At 37.1% G+C, this 17,694-nt stretch overlaps 1 protein-coding gene across 3 annotated transcripts; it reads right to left on the bottom strand.

The window, feature by feature from the left end:
• Positions 1-155: 155 nt before the first annotated feature.
• Positions 156-17,571, bottom strand: zyd (sodium/potassium/calcium exchanger zydeco). Of its 3 annotated transcripts, none has more exons than XM_074098023.1 (10): positions 17,361-17,571; positions 5,399-5,587; positions 4,679-4,866; positions 4,104-4,290; positions 3,263-3,325; positions 2,880-3,178; positions 2,553-2,715; positions 1,881-1,982; positions 1,079-1,200; positions 156-910 (listed from the first exon to the last, which is right to left on the bottom strand). In XM_074098023.1, exons 1-10 carry the CDS (start codon positions 17,377-17,379, stop codon positions 683-685), a joined length of 1,560 nt encoding a protein of 519 aa, XP_073954124.1. In that variant the 5' UTR covers positions 17,380-17,571; the 3' UTR covers positions 156-682. The 3 variants fall into 3 exon arrangements, with proteins under 3 accessions (XP_073954124.1, XP_073954117.1, XP_073954133.1); XM_074098016.1 differs by lacking the exon at positions 17,361-17,571 and adding an exon at positions 17,003-17,306; XM_074098032.1 differs by lacking the exon at positions 17,361-17,571 and adding an exon at positions 16,956-17,006.
• Between the last annotated feature and the right edge of the window lie 123 nt (positions 17,572-17,694).

Here is a 17,694-nt window from a genome sequence, read left to right as displayed (position 1 = left end):
GGAACCTTAACGAGATTATCGGTGTATGAAGATCGTTTTAGGTTGGGTTAGACAATTTATTAAGATAACGTCACCTGTTAAAGTGGAACTTAGATTAGTCGATTATTGGTTTGAGGTTTATCAAATATTATGCTGATGCAATAAAACAATCTTAGAAAATGATAATCTATATATTTAGTTATTCTAGAAGTGTTACATTTAGTCGCATAATTATTTACAACAACTTGCTTGACATCGTTCATTAAATAATGTGCATTACATTAAACATACTGAAATATAAGTAACAAGAATTGAATTCGCCAGTAACGAAATAATCTTATGAGATTCGATATTATTGAGAAAGTTTTTCGTTAACTCTATTAAATTACTTACTTAATTCAGCAATGCCTTAATTAATTAGGTCTCGTTTACAAGAATCGAATAGAAGAATGTTACCAAAGTTGTTTGTGTAGTGCGATTTATGCTATCGCGACGACCATTCCTTACGCTAATAATTATCAAAAATGTATCAAAATTGTGATGTGGTTCTAAGGAATTGGTAGTTAATTTTAGAAGGCTGTTTCACGGTTATGTTACTCATCGAATGCTCGCTAAGCACACTCGGACTGCACACATGATGCAACTTGATACAGTACAACACACTGGGATCATAAATCGTTAGGTCCTGACTCCCGACACTGGCCTAGGACTTGAGTTCCGTTCTCCGGCACGTGCGGACGTTGACCGGGAAGAAGACGTTGAGCTCGATGAGCGTGGCCAGGACCAGAAACATGGCGTACATGGCGAGGCAGGCGCGCCCCACTGCCGCGTCCAGCTTGAACTTGTTGAACCAAAACGTGAGGTACAGCATCAGCAGCGTCGACAGCAGGGATATCGCCGAATACTCCAGACCCATCGAATTAATTTTCACCTGTAGACAATGTCTCAACGTAAACTTCAACTACGTCACATAACAAAAACATTCTTCGCTCAGCAAATACCAAATGCATAGCGATTTGCGTTCGCGCAGCAAAAACAAGTAAACATCGCATCAAAGTTATTTTTCGCATTAGGCAATAGGTACATGTTGAATTCTGACCAAGTAGTGTCCTGGCTCGGCTGGAGTGAGCGACGCCTTGATCAGCCATGGCAGTCCCAGGCACAGCAGGATGTCAAAAGTGTTAGAGCCGATTGAATTACTGATTCCCATTGATCCATGTCCTGTATAGTAAAGAAGGTCATTACACTTTGTGCTACTTGAAAAATTACTCTTGTTTGTCTTTATTGAATAACAAATGTCCCTATCTGATAAAACGATGAGTCGTAGGAAAAACTGATGTAGGTACCTACTAGTGCATTCAACGATATGTTTTACCTGCCATTAATTGCATCACAGAACATTATGCCAGTTCAATTTCTTGAAAAGGAGATTTAGTATTCGTACCTATATAGGTACAGCAACTTTGCTGTAAATGACTAAATAAACAAAAGATGTAAAATCTTTTCCTAATTACGTACTTGTCCATCAGTTGTGTATAAACATCGGAGCTGTAAAGGTGCTAAAAATATCATATTTAGATATTTGAATGTCTAGCCTAGCCAGACTTTCGGTCATTATAATGGGAAACTCGTTCACCTACATGTAAGATGGGTAGATATAAGTATATAAGTAGGGCATTCAAATTTCAATAGCCAGAAACACGTGTGCAAAGACTACAATATTTTGGAAGAGAAAAAGAAATCGTATGAAAAAACTAAAAATTCATCAAGCCGTAATTTAAATTTATGTAATGTTTCCAGTTTGGATTTTTAAGTATTAAATTAAATTTATTTTCTAAATCGATATCTAGATTAACCTTCGAATATAGGATTAATTGATTACCTTGCTAGTATCAATTTACCTTGTTTAGCGACAATAACACTTGAGACAGCTTCAGGCACTGACGTACCGGCGGCAAGGAACGTTATTCCCATTACTGAATCAGGAATCATTAACGTATCCCCTGCGTTAGAAAAACAAAATGAAATGTAAACAGAACTGCAGGTTCTGTAAGTAGGATTTGTTTAAAAAGGTGAGCCGGTTTGGGCACGTTTAGATAAGTAATAATCTTACTAAAATTAAGACAAATGCCAAAAATCACGCTTCATGAATGGGATCCTCCTTGGATTTCTAAGTTTATATTGCTTGCGTGATAGTGTTTCTACGGCCACAGTAAAACAGTCTGTAAAAATTTCGTGGATCCGGCTTTAAAATGTACAGGCGGACAAACATACGGACAGACAGTGCAGTCTTGGTTTTAAGATTCCATTTCCACCCTTTGAATATGGTGACTTAAAAACGGTTGTACCGACTTTTATGTAAAACTATAGAAAACTTCTTTTTCTAAACGCAAAAATCCTTTGAGATCAGAGGCCGTATTGTCTAACCTGCTGACGTTCACGGTCGCATACACCATCGCTTTCTACCCTCGTCTTATACCGTGTGACAGAAAGAAGTAGTGAAAACGACTGTATTTCTAAGTGTGTTAAACAATAAAGCCTCAGGACTAATAATTAATGCGGAATATACTTACCGACTATAGTTATCATCCAGGCGACAACGTATGACAATGAACCAATCCAAACAATACACATAATAAACGTCAAAGGAAACCAATTTTTAAAACGAGGTTTTTCGCAATCTGGAATCGTGAAAAGGAATACCAAGTGTATAGGCCACGTCACGAACCATGTCGTCTGAAAGAAAAAACAGATTTGTATCGTGTTAATTCCTACCTTAAACTATAATACCTGTCTGAATTTTTTCGGTTAGAGCCAAGAACATTCATTAGATACGTACATTTTATTTAATGTCTCTATACTTATAAATTTACTTAATTACTTTGACAAATGCTGTTTACCTGGGTGAACCAACTTCTTTTAAAAGGAAATTTCCACAACGAGTGCTCATACTCCGCGGGGGCATTTTTATCGCTATCCGCGGCTGTGGGCGGGCTGTCGTCCGCGTAAGCTATCTCCGCATCGTTCGCCTTGTCTATGTCAACACTGATTGCTTTATTTTGTTCGTCGTTCTCCAGTGCTTTTCCACAGTCGCTATCGCTATTGAAAATTGGTAGTATAGCTTTGATATTCCCGTTATGTTGGTGGTGATCAAGAGTATCCGTTTTGTTTGAACTTGGCAGTTTCGTATCTATGATTTCTACAAAATGAGACAGAAAAATATTTGACTGCAAACGTACTCGTAATATTGAAAACTACTAAGTAAAAAAACTACATTTTTTACCTATTACACTGTCCTGCTTTTCGTCTGTTTTGTTCATGAAGTTCTTCAAGCACTTCCAGCTGCCTGAAAATAGATTTTATCTATCTCTCGTTGTAAACATACAATACAATACAATACAATACAAAGACTCTTTATTGTACACCAGAAATAGTAAGCGAATAACAACAAAGAGTCATATATACGTAATAAGTTTATATCCATTAATTGTATTTGTATAAAGTTTATGTGTATTACGGCACTTACGCGGATTTATCATATAAATAATATCATGGCCATATCAAGACAGCATAGGTATTAATGCAACTTTGTAACTAACTTTTCCTGTACTTCTGTACTGTACAAATATGAATACACCAAAAGTATGTGAAAGAAACCGATCGACAAAAAGACTTTGCTTTGACCTGGAAATTACACGTATGTATCTGTACTAGCTACCTAAGTACGCAGATAAATAGAAACAGGGTTTTTTTTAAGAAGTGTAGGATTAGGCGAACGCTAGTTATCCCTGTTTTGGTAACCGTTAAAAATAATATATGTCAAAAGTTTTGTAGCGTTTTATAATAATAGTTTAAAAAATAAAATGCGGTATTCACTGCTAATCTTTTTCAAAGGGATGAGAAAACCAAAGAATTACTGTCGTAACCATATTACATTCGAATTCCTATCGGATCGGCTCATGAATTCGAAGTAGCTACCTGCGTAATAATATAATTTAATTATTCGAAGTGTAGCCGTTGATAGATAGATTAAGAATGATGAAATGATACAAAGACGCGAAAGCCGGATGGACAGCTTTTAATTACCGTTTACCAGAGTAAGAGTAAGTAACTGTTATCCTTACCTTTAGCAAAGCTTTGTATAGACTTGTCATAATACATAATGCAGATGTAGACGCCGTACAAGAGGACGAGGAGGAAAGCCTCGTACCACTGCACGTACTCGTCGTGCATGATGCAAATCAGTATAGACACCGTGATACCGTAGGCCAGGCAGTCTCGTGTCAGCGGCCACCAGTCGAGAGGCACAACCTACAAATAGCCATTGTAATACATGTCTCCAGAACCTACTGAAAAAATAACCAGCACAAAAGTACTCCAAATCGTAGAAATATTTTAGAAGTGTGCAAAAATTTATGTATTTCGGTCTTTAGTCGAACGTAAGAGAATTGCACAAATTTAGTATAAATCTGACTAATTATGAAATCCTAGACTTAATACTGGAACTACTTACTAAAAAAGCATGATGAGTACAGGCTACCAATTTTTATTTGATTTACTTCACATATTATGATATGATAATATTTTGTAGGTCAGATTTAATATGAATACAGAATCTGAGGAAGATGCTCTGCTGTCAAGTGTCGAAAGGGTTGAAAATGATGAAACAATAACCCCTGATGGTCTGCAAGTGACATACCATCCCTGCGCCGATCCCGCAGCAAGCAGCGACGGCGAGGATGTTGAACACTGCGGAGCCGACGATGGTGCCAACGCCGATGTCACCTTCTGTGATGAACGTGCCGATCACGTTCACGAATAACTCCGGCGCAGAAGTCGCTGCCGCCATGAACGTCGCGCCCGCCACGTCGTTACTCATGTTTAGCGCTGAAATAACAAAAAGTACCTCGTCCTTTGTCTATATACCGACTTATGTCTAAGACTCCTAACTTTTGAACAAAAATCATTGCTTTCGTCGTAGTTTTTTACGACACATATTTAGCTAGGTGTCTCAAGACATGTTCAACTAGCTAGATTAATGGTGATTCAGGTTCATTCGTGCTTTCACTCGCTGACTTTAAACTGAAACACTGACGCGTTTCGAACTCAACCAGAGCAACACAACCGTTCACCATGCTGTTGTGTTGCTCTGAAGATGACCTCTGGTTGGGTTCGAAATGCGTCAGTGTAGTGTGGTGGTGGTGATAGATGGGTTTGTGTGATTAGTGTGTGCTCTTACCGTGTGGAGGTGGAGGAACTGCATGAACACCCAGTTCTTGCATAAACGTAGCTATCATAAGGTCGCGGGTGAGTAAAGTAGGTAATCGTTTTAGTTTATTGTCATGGACTTGCGCATAGTAACGGTTGATTCAATAAGTTAGTTGATATTGGTAAGTATTGTAAATATTTTGGCACTGACCGTGGCATATTCTATCTACAGCGGGCACGAAGAACTTATCACAGACGACAGCTAGTGCTATGAAGAGGTAGAGCGATATGAGGATGTGTATGACGACGGCACCATGCTGCCGTTGCGATTCCGAGAACAGCTCGGCCGGGAAGTCGTCGATGGCAGGAGGCGTGCAGTTCCGTCCTTGGAGATACCCATCTGCAACACACCAACGTTATATCTTAAGTTCCACTTCTATTCCTCTAATTATTAGTAACAATCACTTAATTGAATGTATAAGTGCCGCTATTGAAGCAATTGAACGGCAGACCGACAGGAATCAACACTTAACCGCTATTATAGTACAGGAAAACAGGATTTTTTGGCGCCAAAATATATACATCAATGAAACCTTGTTTATAACTTTATATTGGCACTAGAAATGAGGATCTGTCAATTCCTACCAAAATTTAGACGTCTTACCCCCTCCCACAGGGTACGGGCAGGGGGCAACGCTTAAAAAATGCTTAGGATAAATATTTTGTGATATAAGTACTCGTACAAAGGGTTTTTGTTGAAAACATTGAACAGTCTGAAAATCACTTAGCAACAATAGTTTCTCAAGATGTGGATGCGATGGTAATGCTGATTGCTCTCAGTGATCCTGAGAAGCCTATATATATTGTTACTAAAACCCAAAATTGGTTGAGTTAAAAGAAAAAATATTTTGTTTTCTATGTTTTCAAAACCCATCATATCTCGCAAAATATTGATTCTATAAGTATATTATGGTTTCAATCGATTCAGCGCAAAAAATACATAGAAAATGATACCTCACGCTAGGGGGTATGGGCAGGGGAGGGGAGAATTTTAAAAATGCAAATTAAACAAACTAGGCGAGTGTAGGTCTTATTGACCATACCCATACTTATAGGATCAATATTTTGCGAGATATGAAGGATTTTTGTTGAAAAAAAAAATAAAACAAAATATTTCAAGTCAATATAAAAACTCGACTACCTACTAATGGTGAAATACGAGCCTTGATTGATAAACAATGGCATTGTCGTGATGATAAAAAAGTATTATTCATCAGTGTTCATCACACTTGCTCGTCAATGATGTTATTCCATGCCTGTTTACTAAATGACAATGGCCTCAATTGTTCCCGCGGGAACTATGGATTTACTTATAGTTGTTGTTTTTCTCCCCAAGGCAGTTATGGCTTTAGTTTTAAAAAGTAAGTAGGTACGTCATTTCGGACAAAAGAGGTTTCAAGTCAGCCAACGTTTTATTAACATATTTATAACTTAGCTATAACGTAATTTTACCCCATAAAAATTTGCCACGCTTCATGAATCTTCGTTATTTTTATATTTTAAATTTATACCTATTAAAATTGTTTTTCAATAATTTTAGTAAATATTTTTTTACGACGTTGGAACTATCTGGCTGTAAGACCATTTGAATTCTAAACTAAACACAGTTCTTGGCATTATCTATGGTAGACGACTCGATAAAAGTGTCAATCAGGGGGAGTACTATAAAATTCTAAAATCGAACTTCATATCGTTTTCCTGACTCTAATATATATTATTTAATACTAGATTGAGAGGGACGGTACGATACGAACATTGATTTTCGATTTTTGTAGAAGCCCCCTCTACTGGCGGGGAGCCATTATTTTATTCAGTTGTTTTCTTAGCGCCTTTCTTTTGCCAACCTGTGAAGTGTTTGGACATAAAATAATTTAATTTTTGGCATTTATTTCCTCGCAATGTGAAGATAATCATTGTGTGTATCACGGGCCGTAAGGATAGACCCTCGTTAGTAATCCCCTTCTTACGCCCCTTAATGCACAATGTACTATTATTCTTTGCCAGTTGTGTAGGCGTTTTTTTATAACTTTGTGTATTTTTTTCCTACGAAGCCTTTACCTTTGTTATGACAAATGTCATTTATTATTTTACCTTTCACTATACTTAGAGACAACTACTATCGATTGAATTGACTGCCCAAAAAACAGTGGTGAACCCTTATCTACCAAATTAATGGTTTTCGCTATCTTCAGGGCCCGTTCGGTAGCAGAAGTCACTTGTTTTACTATTGGCTCTGTGCACGGCATCAGCGCCACCTAGCGTCAGCAACTTTTATGGCTCTGATGCTCTGACGTTTTGAAATTTCATCGCGACATTGTGACATAAATCAAACCTATAACGTATTAATTTATAATACACAATTACTGTGATACCGTGATTTGGGTGGACAAAAGGTTGTGAATTCATTTTTGGTCATTAAAATTAAATGAGGTATATAAAATTTATTCAAAAAGTGTGTTTTATTTTCGTTATGTCAGGGTTTTTTACTTCATGTTGTAAATCGAAAAGATAAAGCTATCTTATTGGTTTCTTTGAATAAAAGTAAAATTATATAATTGTTCTTATATCGCTAGTAATAAATTAAATATTGTTTTCAGATCAAAATGAGTATCATTTTGAAGACCGGTTTTGTGAGTAGGTATCACTCAATATAAAATTTCAACCACAAACCGTTTCATAAGGAAAATTGTTGCTGGACTTGTCCGAGTAGAGGAATTAAGAACAAAACAGGGTCAGTGTTCAATAATTCAAGATCGCATCATAACACAAACATCTATTACTAAAATTAGTTAGTTAAAGTCTATACAAATTGTTGTTAATGACAGATTCATATGGGTATGACAGATGACAGAGCCAGAACTATTTCTACTTTTGGCCACCATAAGCGCTGCGATAGATTTCATCATCCCCACCTAGTACTTCGCACCCTCCCAATAGATGAATGTAGAGACAAATACTTCCGTCATTTATTTCTACATACCTTGTTTAAAACAAAGTCGCTTTCAACGCCGATCTGTCTATACAAGGTGTTAATTAATTTAACTAAAAACCTGAAAGTAGTTTGCTCAGAATCGAGAATAGAATCGATTACACTATACGTTAAAGCAGTTTTTTTTGTTTTTAATTTCTTATTTTATTTTATAGGTAAGTCTAAGGGGCTGTTTCACCACCCACTGATTAATTTTATTCGACGGATAAATGTGATGCCGTCTCCGTCTATTCGAACAAAACAAACAGAGACAGCATCACATTTATCCATCAAATAAATTTAATCAATGGATGGTGAAAAACAGAGGATAAAATTCACGAATGCAGCATACGCCAATTAAATGTTTTAGCGACGTTTTTCGTGCATATTTAATCGTAGACATTGGTATACTGTTCTTCCAATATGCTTGTAGCTCAGCGTTAATTTTCTTCTGCATTTTTTTTTTGCGGTAACATAATCAGAATTTCTAATTAAAGTTCCTTCAAATTTTAATATTAGTCTAGACCTAAGAATTCTGTGTATATTTTGTAAAACATGAAGTATTAAGTATTTTCTCGTCAGACAGAGGTGTTAACATCAATGGTGAGCGCCTTACTCATCTCCGATTTGCGGATGACATAGTCATTTTTGCGGAAAACCTGGAGGACTTATCAGCTATGATCGGAGAGCTTTATGATGCATCAGTGATGGTTGGGCTAAAGATGAACACCTCGAAGACTAAAATAATGTGCAACAACTACTCCAATATAGATCACATTACTGTGCATGGGCATGCGATAGAAAGAGTTTAGGAATATGTCTACTTGGGACAAACCTTAAACCTTGCCAATTTCGGACAAAATAGTGAGATTGAGCGCCGCATCCACCTGGGCTGGGGTGCTTTTGGCAAACTGTCCGAAGTGTTCAAGAGCACAAGTATCCACATTAACCTCAAGCGTCGGACCTTTGAACAATGCCTCCTTCGAGTCATGGTCTACGGAGCCGAGTCATGGACGCTGATAAAGCAGGTGTTACACAAGCTCTAAGTCACCCAAAGAGCCATGGAACGGGCTATGTTAGGTACCTATCTCTCTACGTGATCGAATCAGGAACACAGAGATCCGGAAGAGAACGAAATTGGTCGACATAGCTCGTGTGATCGCTAGCAGAAAATGGAAGTGGGCGGGCCATATATGTCGTAGACAGGACAACAGGTGGGGTAGTTGGGTGTTTGAGTGGAGGATAATTACTGGTATAAGAGGATATTAAACTGATTTGGAGACAAAAATTGACAATTATTAATTTAGAATTAGAGAATTAAGAGTTAAGAATTTTCTGGTATATTTAAAAATATCTATGAGGTCTTAATTAAATAACTGAAAACGTCAGACACTCCAACAGCCATTTTTATTTTAAGCCAGTTTATTGCATCCGTTTTCAATACTTTAATTATTACAAAAAAACACAAAATATTGCATATTTTGCTAAGTCAGAACTATACTGTACTGTGTCAGAAATGCACTCGCAATTTGCACATTTTTGGATGAAATTAAAACTGACAGAAAAATGGCTAGAATTAAATTATTTTTTAAATAACATGCAAGCTCGCTAATTCGTTTAATTAGTGTATGCTGCATTCGTAACTTTTAGAGAAAAAAGAATAAAAATAGAGAAAAAATGATGATAAAAACACAACCTGCTTTAAAGTGCAGTGTAATAGGCGGCACTGTTGATTCTGAGCTAACTAGGTAGGTAGTAATGGTCGGGGTACTATGACCCATTGGAGGATTACTTTGGCCCATATGAAAACCACATAATAGTATTTTATGCAACAGTTGTATAAAAGGGTTCAAAGTGGCGTGAGTTACGATTTGAGCTTTAGCGAACATCGTAAGAAAAAGACGCCACGAGCTTTTTTGACTTACTACCTAGTACCTACAACGTTGCATACAATACTTTTTCTTCGAGTACTTATTAATTACAATACAAAATTAGACAAAAAGTAAACTTTAAATGTTTTCATACTTTAGTAAAAAGTATGGCAAACGCAAAGAGAAGGTAAACAACAATAAACAAGTATGAAAATGACAAAATTTATCTAAGTTTAATTTTGTTTTTTATTAACGTTTACTTGCTGTGACGATGTTAAAAATATGCGTTACTTATGTTGGCAGGCTATGGATTATGTTCGGAGAGTTTTTATTCTGTATAAAACCATAAAATATGTAACTGGCTGCACCTTAGCCTATCTGAACGTTCGAATTAAGAAAAAAAACCGGCCAAGAGCGTGTCGGACACGCCCAAAATAGGGTTCCGTAGCCATTACGAAAAAATTAAGTATTTCTTATTTGATTTATACGGAATCTTCCAAGTTTAGGTATATTTTATACCTTAGGCTGCTATTTACTTATAAACTACTAATAATTCTCAAGTAAACTTAGCCGTTAGAGTTTTCCTTGAAAGTTTGATATACTTACTACCATCCTGATTTTTTTCAAATTTTTCCACTCACCGGTTTAGATTTTAGAGGGGGGACGCTCGATTTTTATGAAAATTTGCGCTTTAAAGTTGAATATTTAGCAAAAAAATCACTGAATCGAAAAATCGTCTTAGCAACCCTCTAATGGTTTTAAAAGACCTATCCAACGATACCCCAAACTATAAGGTTGGATGAGAAAAAAAATCACCCCCACTTTACGTCTATGGGAGGTACCCTAAAAAAAATATTTATGAATTTTTAATTGTACTGTTTTATCGGCATAGTTTACTTATATATCCGTGCAAAATTACAGCTTTCTAGCATTGATAGTCCCTGAGCAAAGCCGCGGACGGACAGACAGACAGACAGACATGGCGAAACTATAAGGGTTCCGTTTTTGCCATTTTGGCTCCGGAACCCTAAAAAGGGGTTGCAGGGGTACATTTGATACAGTGCTGTTATGGGGAATAGACAATATAGATTTTTCCAGAGTCTTGTTACGTATGCTGTTATATTACTGTTCGTGATTAAGTAAATCACAGATTACAGTATAGAAGTAGAAAAAAACGTAAAATAAAACGTAAATTAAAAACATAAAAACGTTCAATTAAGACCAACCACATGGCAAAGAGCCATATTCTCAAAGCTATAATAAAACAGCAGTAATGTCAATAGTAGATTGTTGAACAAGGGACAAAATAAGCCATAATGACGCGAGATGTTTAGCCACCCGAGCAGAGCGAAGGTGGCTATATTTCTTGTGGCATTATGGTTGTTTAGTCTCGCGTTAAACACTCTACTTTTCACTTTTAATGCGACAAAAAAAAATGTTATGGTCAAAATTACTCTTGTTCTGAGAGGAGGCCTGTGCCCAGCAGTGGGACGTATATAGGCTGGGATGGAGATGGTTCAAAATTACAATATATTTTTTTTAAAACGTACGCTCGACTAATGGACAGGCCATCTGTTCAATATTCAAATAGCATAAAAAATTGTTGCGCGGTTTTTCTTTTCTTTTAACCGACTTCAAAAAAGGAGGAGGTTCTATGTTCCAATGTTTGTATTTTTTTTATTGTTTATGAAGTGACGCTTGAAAAGCTTTCATATTTAGCCAAGTTGAATCTTGAAAACTATTTTTAAACTAATTGGACTATACCTACGTAATAAAATGAATTAATTCTTAACATAATTGAATAGATTGATATTCGTAATCATTAATTGTGTTTCACGAAATTAAATCGTGTTTTTTTATGTTTTGGCGCAGTTGTCATTTTGAGGGTTTTCCACCAAAATCCTCCATTCACAAATACCGTTTAGGGGTTTCCAACATATATAAAATAAAAAACTTTAATCCCTAGAGAATAAAAAGGAGCTTTAATCCCGATAAGCAGAAACTAAAGTAACATTTTAAGAGCATGAGAAGAGAAGTGAAAAACATATTTTTTTTTTTAATTAACTAAGAGAAGTTTCCCTGCCGGCCGCACGGCCGCGTTAGATATTCGTTTGGGATATTGCTGTCTTTATCGCTCGTGACATAAGCGCATAAGATAGTTAAATAGTCTAATAAACCTACTTACATATCTATGAATTGTTTCTATCAGGGATCAAATCTTGGTTGATACGAAGTGATACGCCGTAATGTTACCGATCATTGCCTATTATTGTTTTTATTTTTTTGCTTTTAAACGTAAATATTGTTTTTATGGTGTTATTGCTTAGTTTAATGCAATTAATTTTAGAATAGTTGTAGACTTAAAGCTATTATTTTTGCTGTATTAAGTTGTTATTGCGTGTTGCGTGCACCGAGGGTTCCGTACAAACCTGTAGGTACCTAGTAACTTTTTAAATTATTAAAGTATTTTTATATATGATGTAACTAAAAAATTACGGTTCTTGCAATTTTCCTTTATCTGTGCTATAAGACGTTGCTTCGTACCAAAGATTTACTGTCATTTGGTGCAAATGGAAAATGGACAACTCAAAATTATACGCCAAAGTAGAAAAATTACAATTTAAAATACATCAACAAGGAAAATTATCCATTCTGAATATCGTCAAAAATGAAACTTTATCCTATGGTGAAATAGACAAATTTGATGTAAAAATCCACCACTTTCTAACCGACTTCAAAAAAGGAGGAGGTTATCAATTCAGTTGTTCTTTTTTATGTTTGTTGCCTCAGAACTCCGTCATTTATGAACCGATTTAAAAAGTTTTTTTTTTCGTTTATCTAGGAATGCTTTCAATTAGGTTTCATCTGCACTAAATCAGGATCTGATGGTTGGATCCTTTGAAAATTGAGGGAAATCTTCGAATATTGTAGGAACGCCTATGGTAATTTCGATATATTTAGGAGTAACTCGTGCATTTGCTCTTGAAAATCATCATTTGGTGAAGTGGAACTGATGATGAAGACCAAATTTGACCAATGGAGCGACTACTCAATAACAAGTACTTCACAGGTTGAAGGTTGAAGCTCATCGTAATTGATATGGTGAAATGGAACGGGTGATGAAGCACCAGGACTCCTCAATAACGAACGTCTCTGCATCGGAACGGAATATCTTTGCCTGCATATTTATAACAAAGAAACAATAAAGCTAGCATATAGCCTTCTTACATTTTCTTTAAGTACTTACTCTTAAATACTTATAATGTTGCATTTCAATTTACATTTATCAAAACCTTGACAATTATATTATAGGTATGTACATATTAAAATATCACTAATAGAACTAAATAGACAGAGCTATTGTCTATGCTTTGATAGTTTTTTTCCTAATAATATAACGCATAACGGTTCCTAAGTTAAATTCAAGCCGGCTTTCGTAAGTTGACTTTCATAAATGTACCTACCTATTACACAACCATCGAAAGACTCTAAAATATCTTTTTAGATCGTGAGACTGACTCCGTGTTGCTCTTAGCGGGGTTAACCACCAATAGTACTTCCTGCGGCAGTTTAGGAACGGCCCCAGCGGATAGCAAACAAGACAATCTTGGACAAATTGTCTCAAATGACCACTGCATTGCCCTGTTTAACTGGATTAACTGATTTTAGAAATATGGTGGCTTTACGGTCAACTTCGTGCTGCTTCTCATCTACACGTAGGACACTATTATCTAATTCAACGTAATCGATGTGAAATTCGATGATTACGGACCACTTGTCTTTGTAGGTTCAAAAATAAGTTACTTAGTAGATTGTACTACGTTGTTTTAAGAGAACCTTTCAAGCAACGGGCCAGAACCTCATTACTGGGCAGTAGTGCAGTAGTACACTTCAGCAACAATCCATCGTATTTTTTATGAATATCGGACTTGGTCTAGTTTACCTACATTGTAATTTTTATGTTTTACTGCAACGTCCAAGATGAAAATAGTCTACGGGCGGTTTCAGACTAGCGTTTTAAACGCGCGTAGGTATAAGCTCGTTTTTTAAAGTGCGTGTATGCACGCGCGCACATATGCGGTTTTGTTTTCTTCGTGTATATGCGCATTATAAGCTCGTATAAGCACGAGCAGGAACATGTCCTTTAGACCAAACACGAAAAAACACGCACGAATGAGCGCGTACACAGTTTAATCTAGCGGGCGTGTAAGCGCGTACCTATGCCAAAAACGAGCGTAGGTACGCGCAGAAAAAAAACGCCTTACGTGAGTTTGTCGGATTGACATCAGTGGGGTCCATATTTGGTTTTGTACCTTAACCTCAAACTACTTAAGGTTTGTCGGGTTAACATCAGTGGGTCCATATTTGGTTTTGTAACTTAACCTCAAACTACTTACTTAATCAAGTAGTTTTACTGAGATCGATGAATTTGGTTTTTACTCATAAAGACATTTCGGTGAATTAATTGGAAACCATAAACTATTAACAATCTTGTACAGATAACACCACTTTATCTAGCATTACCTAAAGGGTTCTGTTGAGCTACGAACTCGACGGTGAATGCACTGAAGGAAATTGACCCATCAAAGACCAGACTGGCGGAAGTTGCCATTAACGTCACATAAGTCGTGCCTCGAACCGATTGCTCTTTCTATCACTTGTAAAACTATACCAATGATCCGCTGACGCTAGAACATTAGGTATAGACAATCGAAAAGATCTCTTTCTTTAGTATTGTTTAAACGACGGGATTTTCAAAATTAAGAAGACAATATTTTGATAAAAAGTTATAGAACTGTAAGATTAAGTATAAATATGGATGGAGATTAAAAGTATTAATTTATTGTTAATGTTTCTCAATTTCAATTAGTTACTCAATCTGTCATAGGTACAATAACTTCAACACAGTGTAACATGTGAAAAGGGACTACGACTGTGTTTACTTAGTTAAATATTTATACGCAGATCTCGTTTCCTATCAAACCGGTAAACTTAGCAAGCGAAAAGCATCTTGAAATTTTGGGTTAGAGGCAGATGACGAGGACCGGCGCGCTCAACCTTGCTCGCTGACAGCCCTGACGACGACGGCCAATTGACAATTTGCGCGAGCACCGGATGAGGCGCCGAGGCGGAGCTCATGCCTCCCCCTTCTGACTTTAGAAACGTCGGCCTAATCGCGCCAAATACGTTTACCTTACCGCACCATTTATTACGACTACGAAACCTTGGCTTTAGCGTATTGGAACATTGCTGAAGTTTCCGGCATATTTTTGTTTTCAAAAACGCTTTCTTAGTAGGTACCTAACTACCTAAATTTCTTTCACATGAAATAATTTTGAATTTCATATAGAAAGATAAGCAAAAAATATTTTTTGAAGCGAGCTACTGCGCTCATACCTACTTGTAGCTAAGAACTTTATTGCTTAACTAGCTGAATGTTGCGTAGTATTCGTTTATCGCTATTCCGCGGTAACTATGAAATTTTCCGGGATAAAAACTATCCTATATCCTTTCCCGGGACTCAAAATACCTGTATACCGAATTTCATCTAAATAAGTTCAACGGTTTAGACGTGATTGAGTAACAAACATCCAAACATGCAAGCCTCCAAACATCCACACAAACAGTATGTTGTTTTATTTGTATCTTCTCAAACTTTCACATTTATAATATTAGTAGGATTAGCTATTTTACATACCTAAGCCTCAAACAGTGCCATGTTACATATATTACAGCGGGTTAAATTTAGCCGTAAATTATATGGCATTATACTTAATCGATTATTATTGTAAGGGGAGCATCCGTTTTTGCCTGTTGAAATTTCAAATTAAACCTAACCTAACCTGACTTATTTTACTGATAAACAATTTCGGCGGTATCAAAATTTTAACAATCTGTCCTCGTCAAAATAAGTTAGTTTGTACCTAGTAGTAGTTTAGGTTAGAATTGTGATTCCAACAGAAATTTTACTATCAGATGTTTCATTTCAAATTGCTTTACAAAGTTGCTAATCATTGACCCAGTGCATTAATAACTGCAAAACGTTCACGCAATTATGCGTCTTAAAGTTCAGTGATCATGAACGCTCGCTAAAGTTCATTCAGTTGTTTTATTAAACAGCTAAATACTTCTATCATATAACTCATCTGAACATCAAAGACACGAATAAGACTAATAGATTAAAGTGTTCAAATTTCTCCTTCCTTATTTCTTATTACCTATCAATCGGGTCGCAGAAGCTACACAATTGGATGAACTAATGATAATATTGGAGAAGGCATTCATCATCAACAACTATGTACTTATGGTGAGCATGATCTAGAAATAGGTAGCGGTTGTCAAGTGGCCTTCCGCGGTTCAACTGGCAGGTATAGGGTAGAAGCACGCCTTGCGTGATGACAATGATTGGAAGACCAAGAAATGTTCCAAAGAAGGAAACAGGTAATCTAATCAACTTACATAGTTAAGATGATGGATGTGTTCTCGGTACTCGCAATGCCTTATATTGGTATTGATACAACACTAACAGCTTAGGCCAAGTTTTATAAATTAAGCCGTTATTAAGGTAATGTTGTCTATTTTGCCTGCTGAGCCATCATCGGCATTGCATAATTCGTTTACAATAATTCCGACCCGCATGCTACGCGTACGTTCGTAGTTGCCCCACCCCTGTTTCATTGGTACTTTGGATACACCGGTAGCGTAATTGTAAATAGGATCATTGTATGCTTGTGAGTTAGTAAGTAGATAAGTACATACACAAAATTGTTAACATAAATTGAATAGATTCCTGAACAATACCGTAAACAACTTGAATTTTGGAGATATTTAGAAGTAACTTGATATTAAGTATTATAAAATATGCGTACCTAGTCTTTGCAAAGACATGATGAGGTCCCGGGTCTTCTGTACTTACGGTCTTGGGAAAGTGACCGGCGGCACGTCGTGTAGCCTACATACCAGGCGCGGGGCGAGGCCGGCCGCAGGAGTCGGGAACCGCCGCAACACACACGAGCCACTACATTCACTTTCAATAACTGCCACTCGGACATCAGATGATATATGCTTCTCCTGCTTCGTTTGAGTAAGTAATTCTGTCCGCTATAGTAAGTGACCTAGCCATTCATGAAGAATTGGACGCACTTCCGACCACCTTCGATGTAACCTTGTTAGTAGGCAGAAGCACAATATGACCGGCCGGCATCAGGATGCAAAACGATGTGAGAATGGCGTCGCTGCCGAAGTCAGCCCCTCGATGATAAGTAAGATCGTACCTCGATCGGAGGTATTCATGCTGACGTGGTGTTGTGTGGAGCGCGGCGCAGGCGACCGAGGACGTCGCCACTAGCGTCCGAATGCCGCCGCTCACGTTCAAACGGACATAATGGACCCGCCGTCGGAGAGCTCGTCAAAAGAAGAATACGGGGGCCAATTATTTATTTCCATACAATACACGTACGTCGGGCGGCGCTCGGGCGCAGTCCGGGAGTGACTCCCTGAGCGCGCACGAGCTGCCCGCGCGCCATCGGGCTTCTCCATGCTCTCCGTCACTCTCGGCTCATAAATACAATACACCTGAAAATACTAGTGAAAAGAATAAAGTTAAAA

Source organism: Choristoneura fumiferana, chromosome Z (assembly GCF_025370935.1).
Source record: "Choristoneura fumiferana chromosome Z, NRCan_CFum_1, whole genome shotgun sequence".
Taxonomy (NCBI): Eukaryota; Metazoa; Arthropoda; class Insecta; order Lepidoptera; family Tortricidae; genus Choristoneura; species Choristoneura fumiferana.
Note: the sequence above shows the minus strand (reverse complement) of the source record. Positions and strands in the feature narration are given on the sequence as shown.

Excerpts from the sequence above, each read along its gene's own strand:
- zyd (XM_074098016.1), bottom strand. The coding sequence starts at position 17,138 with ATGTCCGAGTGGCAGTTATTGAAAGTGAATGTAGTGGCTCGTGTGTGT. Across the intron at positions 2,716-2,879 it reads AAAGAAGTTGGTTCACCCAG|ACGACATGGTTCGTGACGTG; the intron begins GTAAACAGCATT and ends TTTTTCTTTCAG. Across the intron at positions 1,983-2,552 it reads CTGGATGATAACTATAGTCG|GGGATACGTTAATGATTCCT; the intron begins GTAAGTATATTC and ends TTTCTAACGCAG.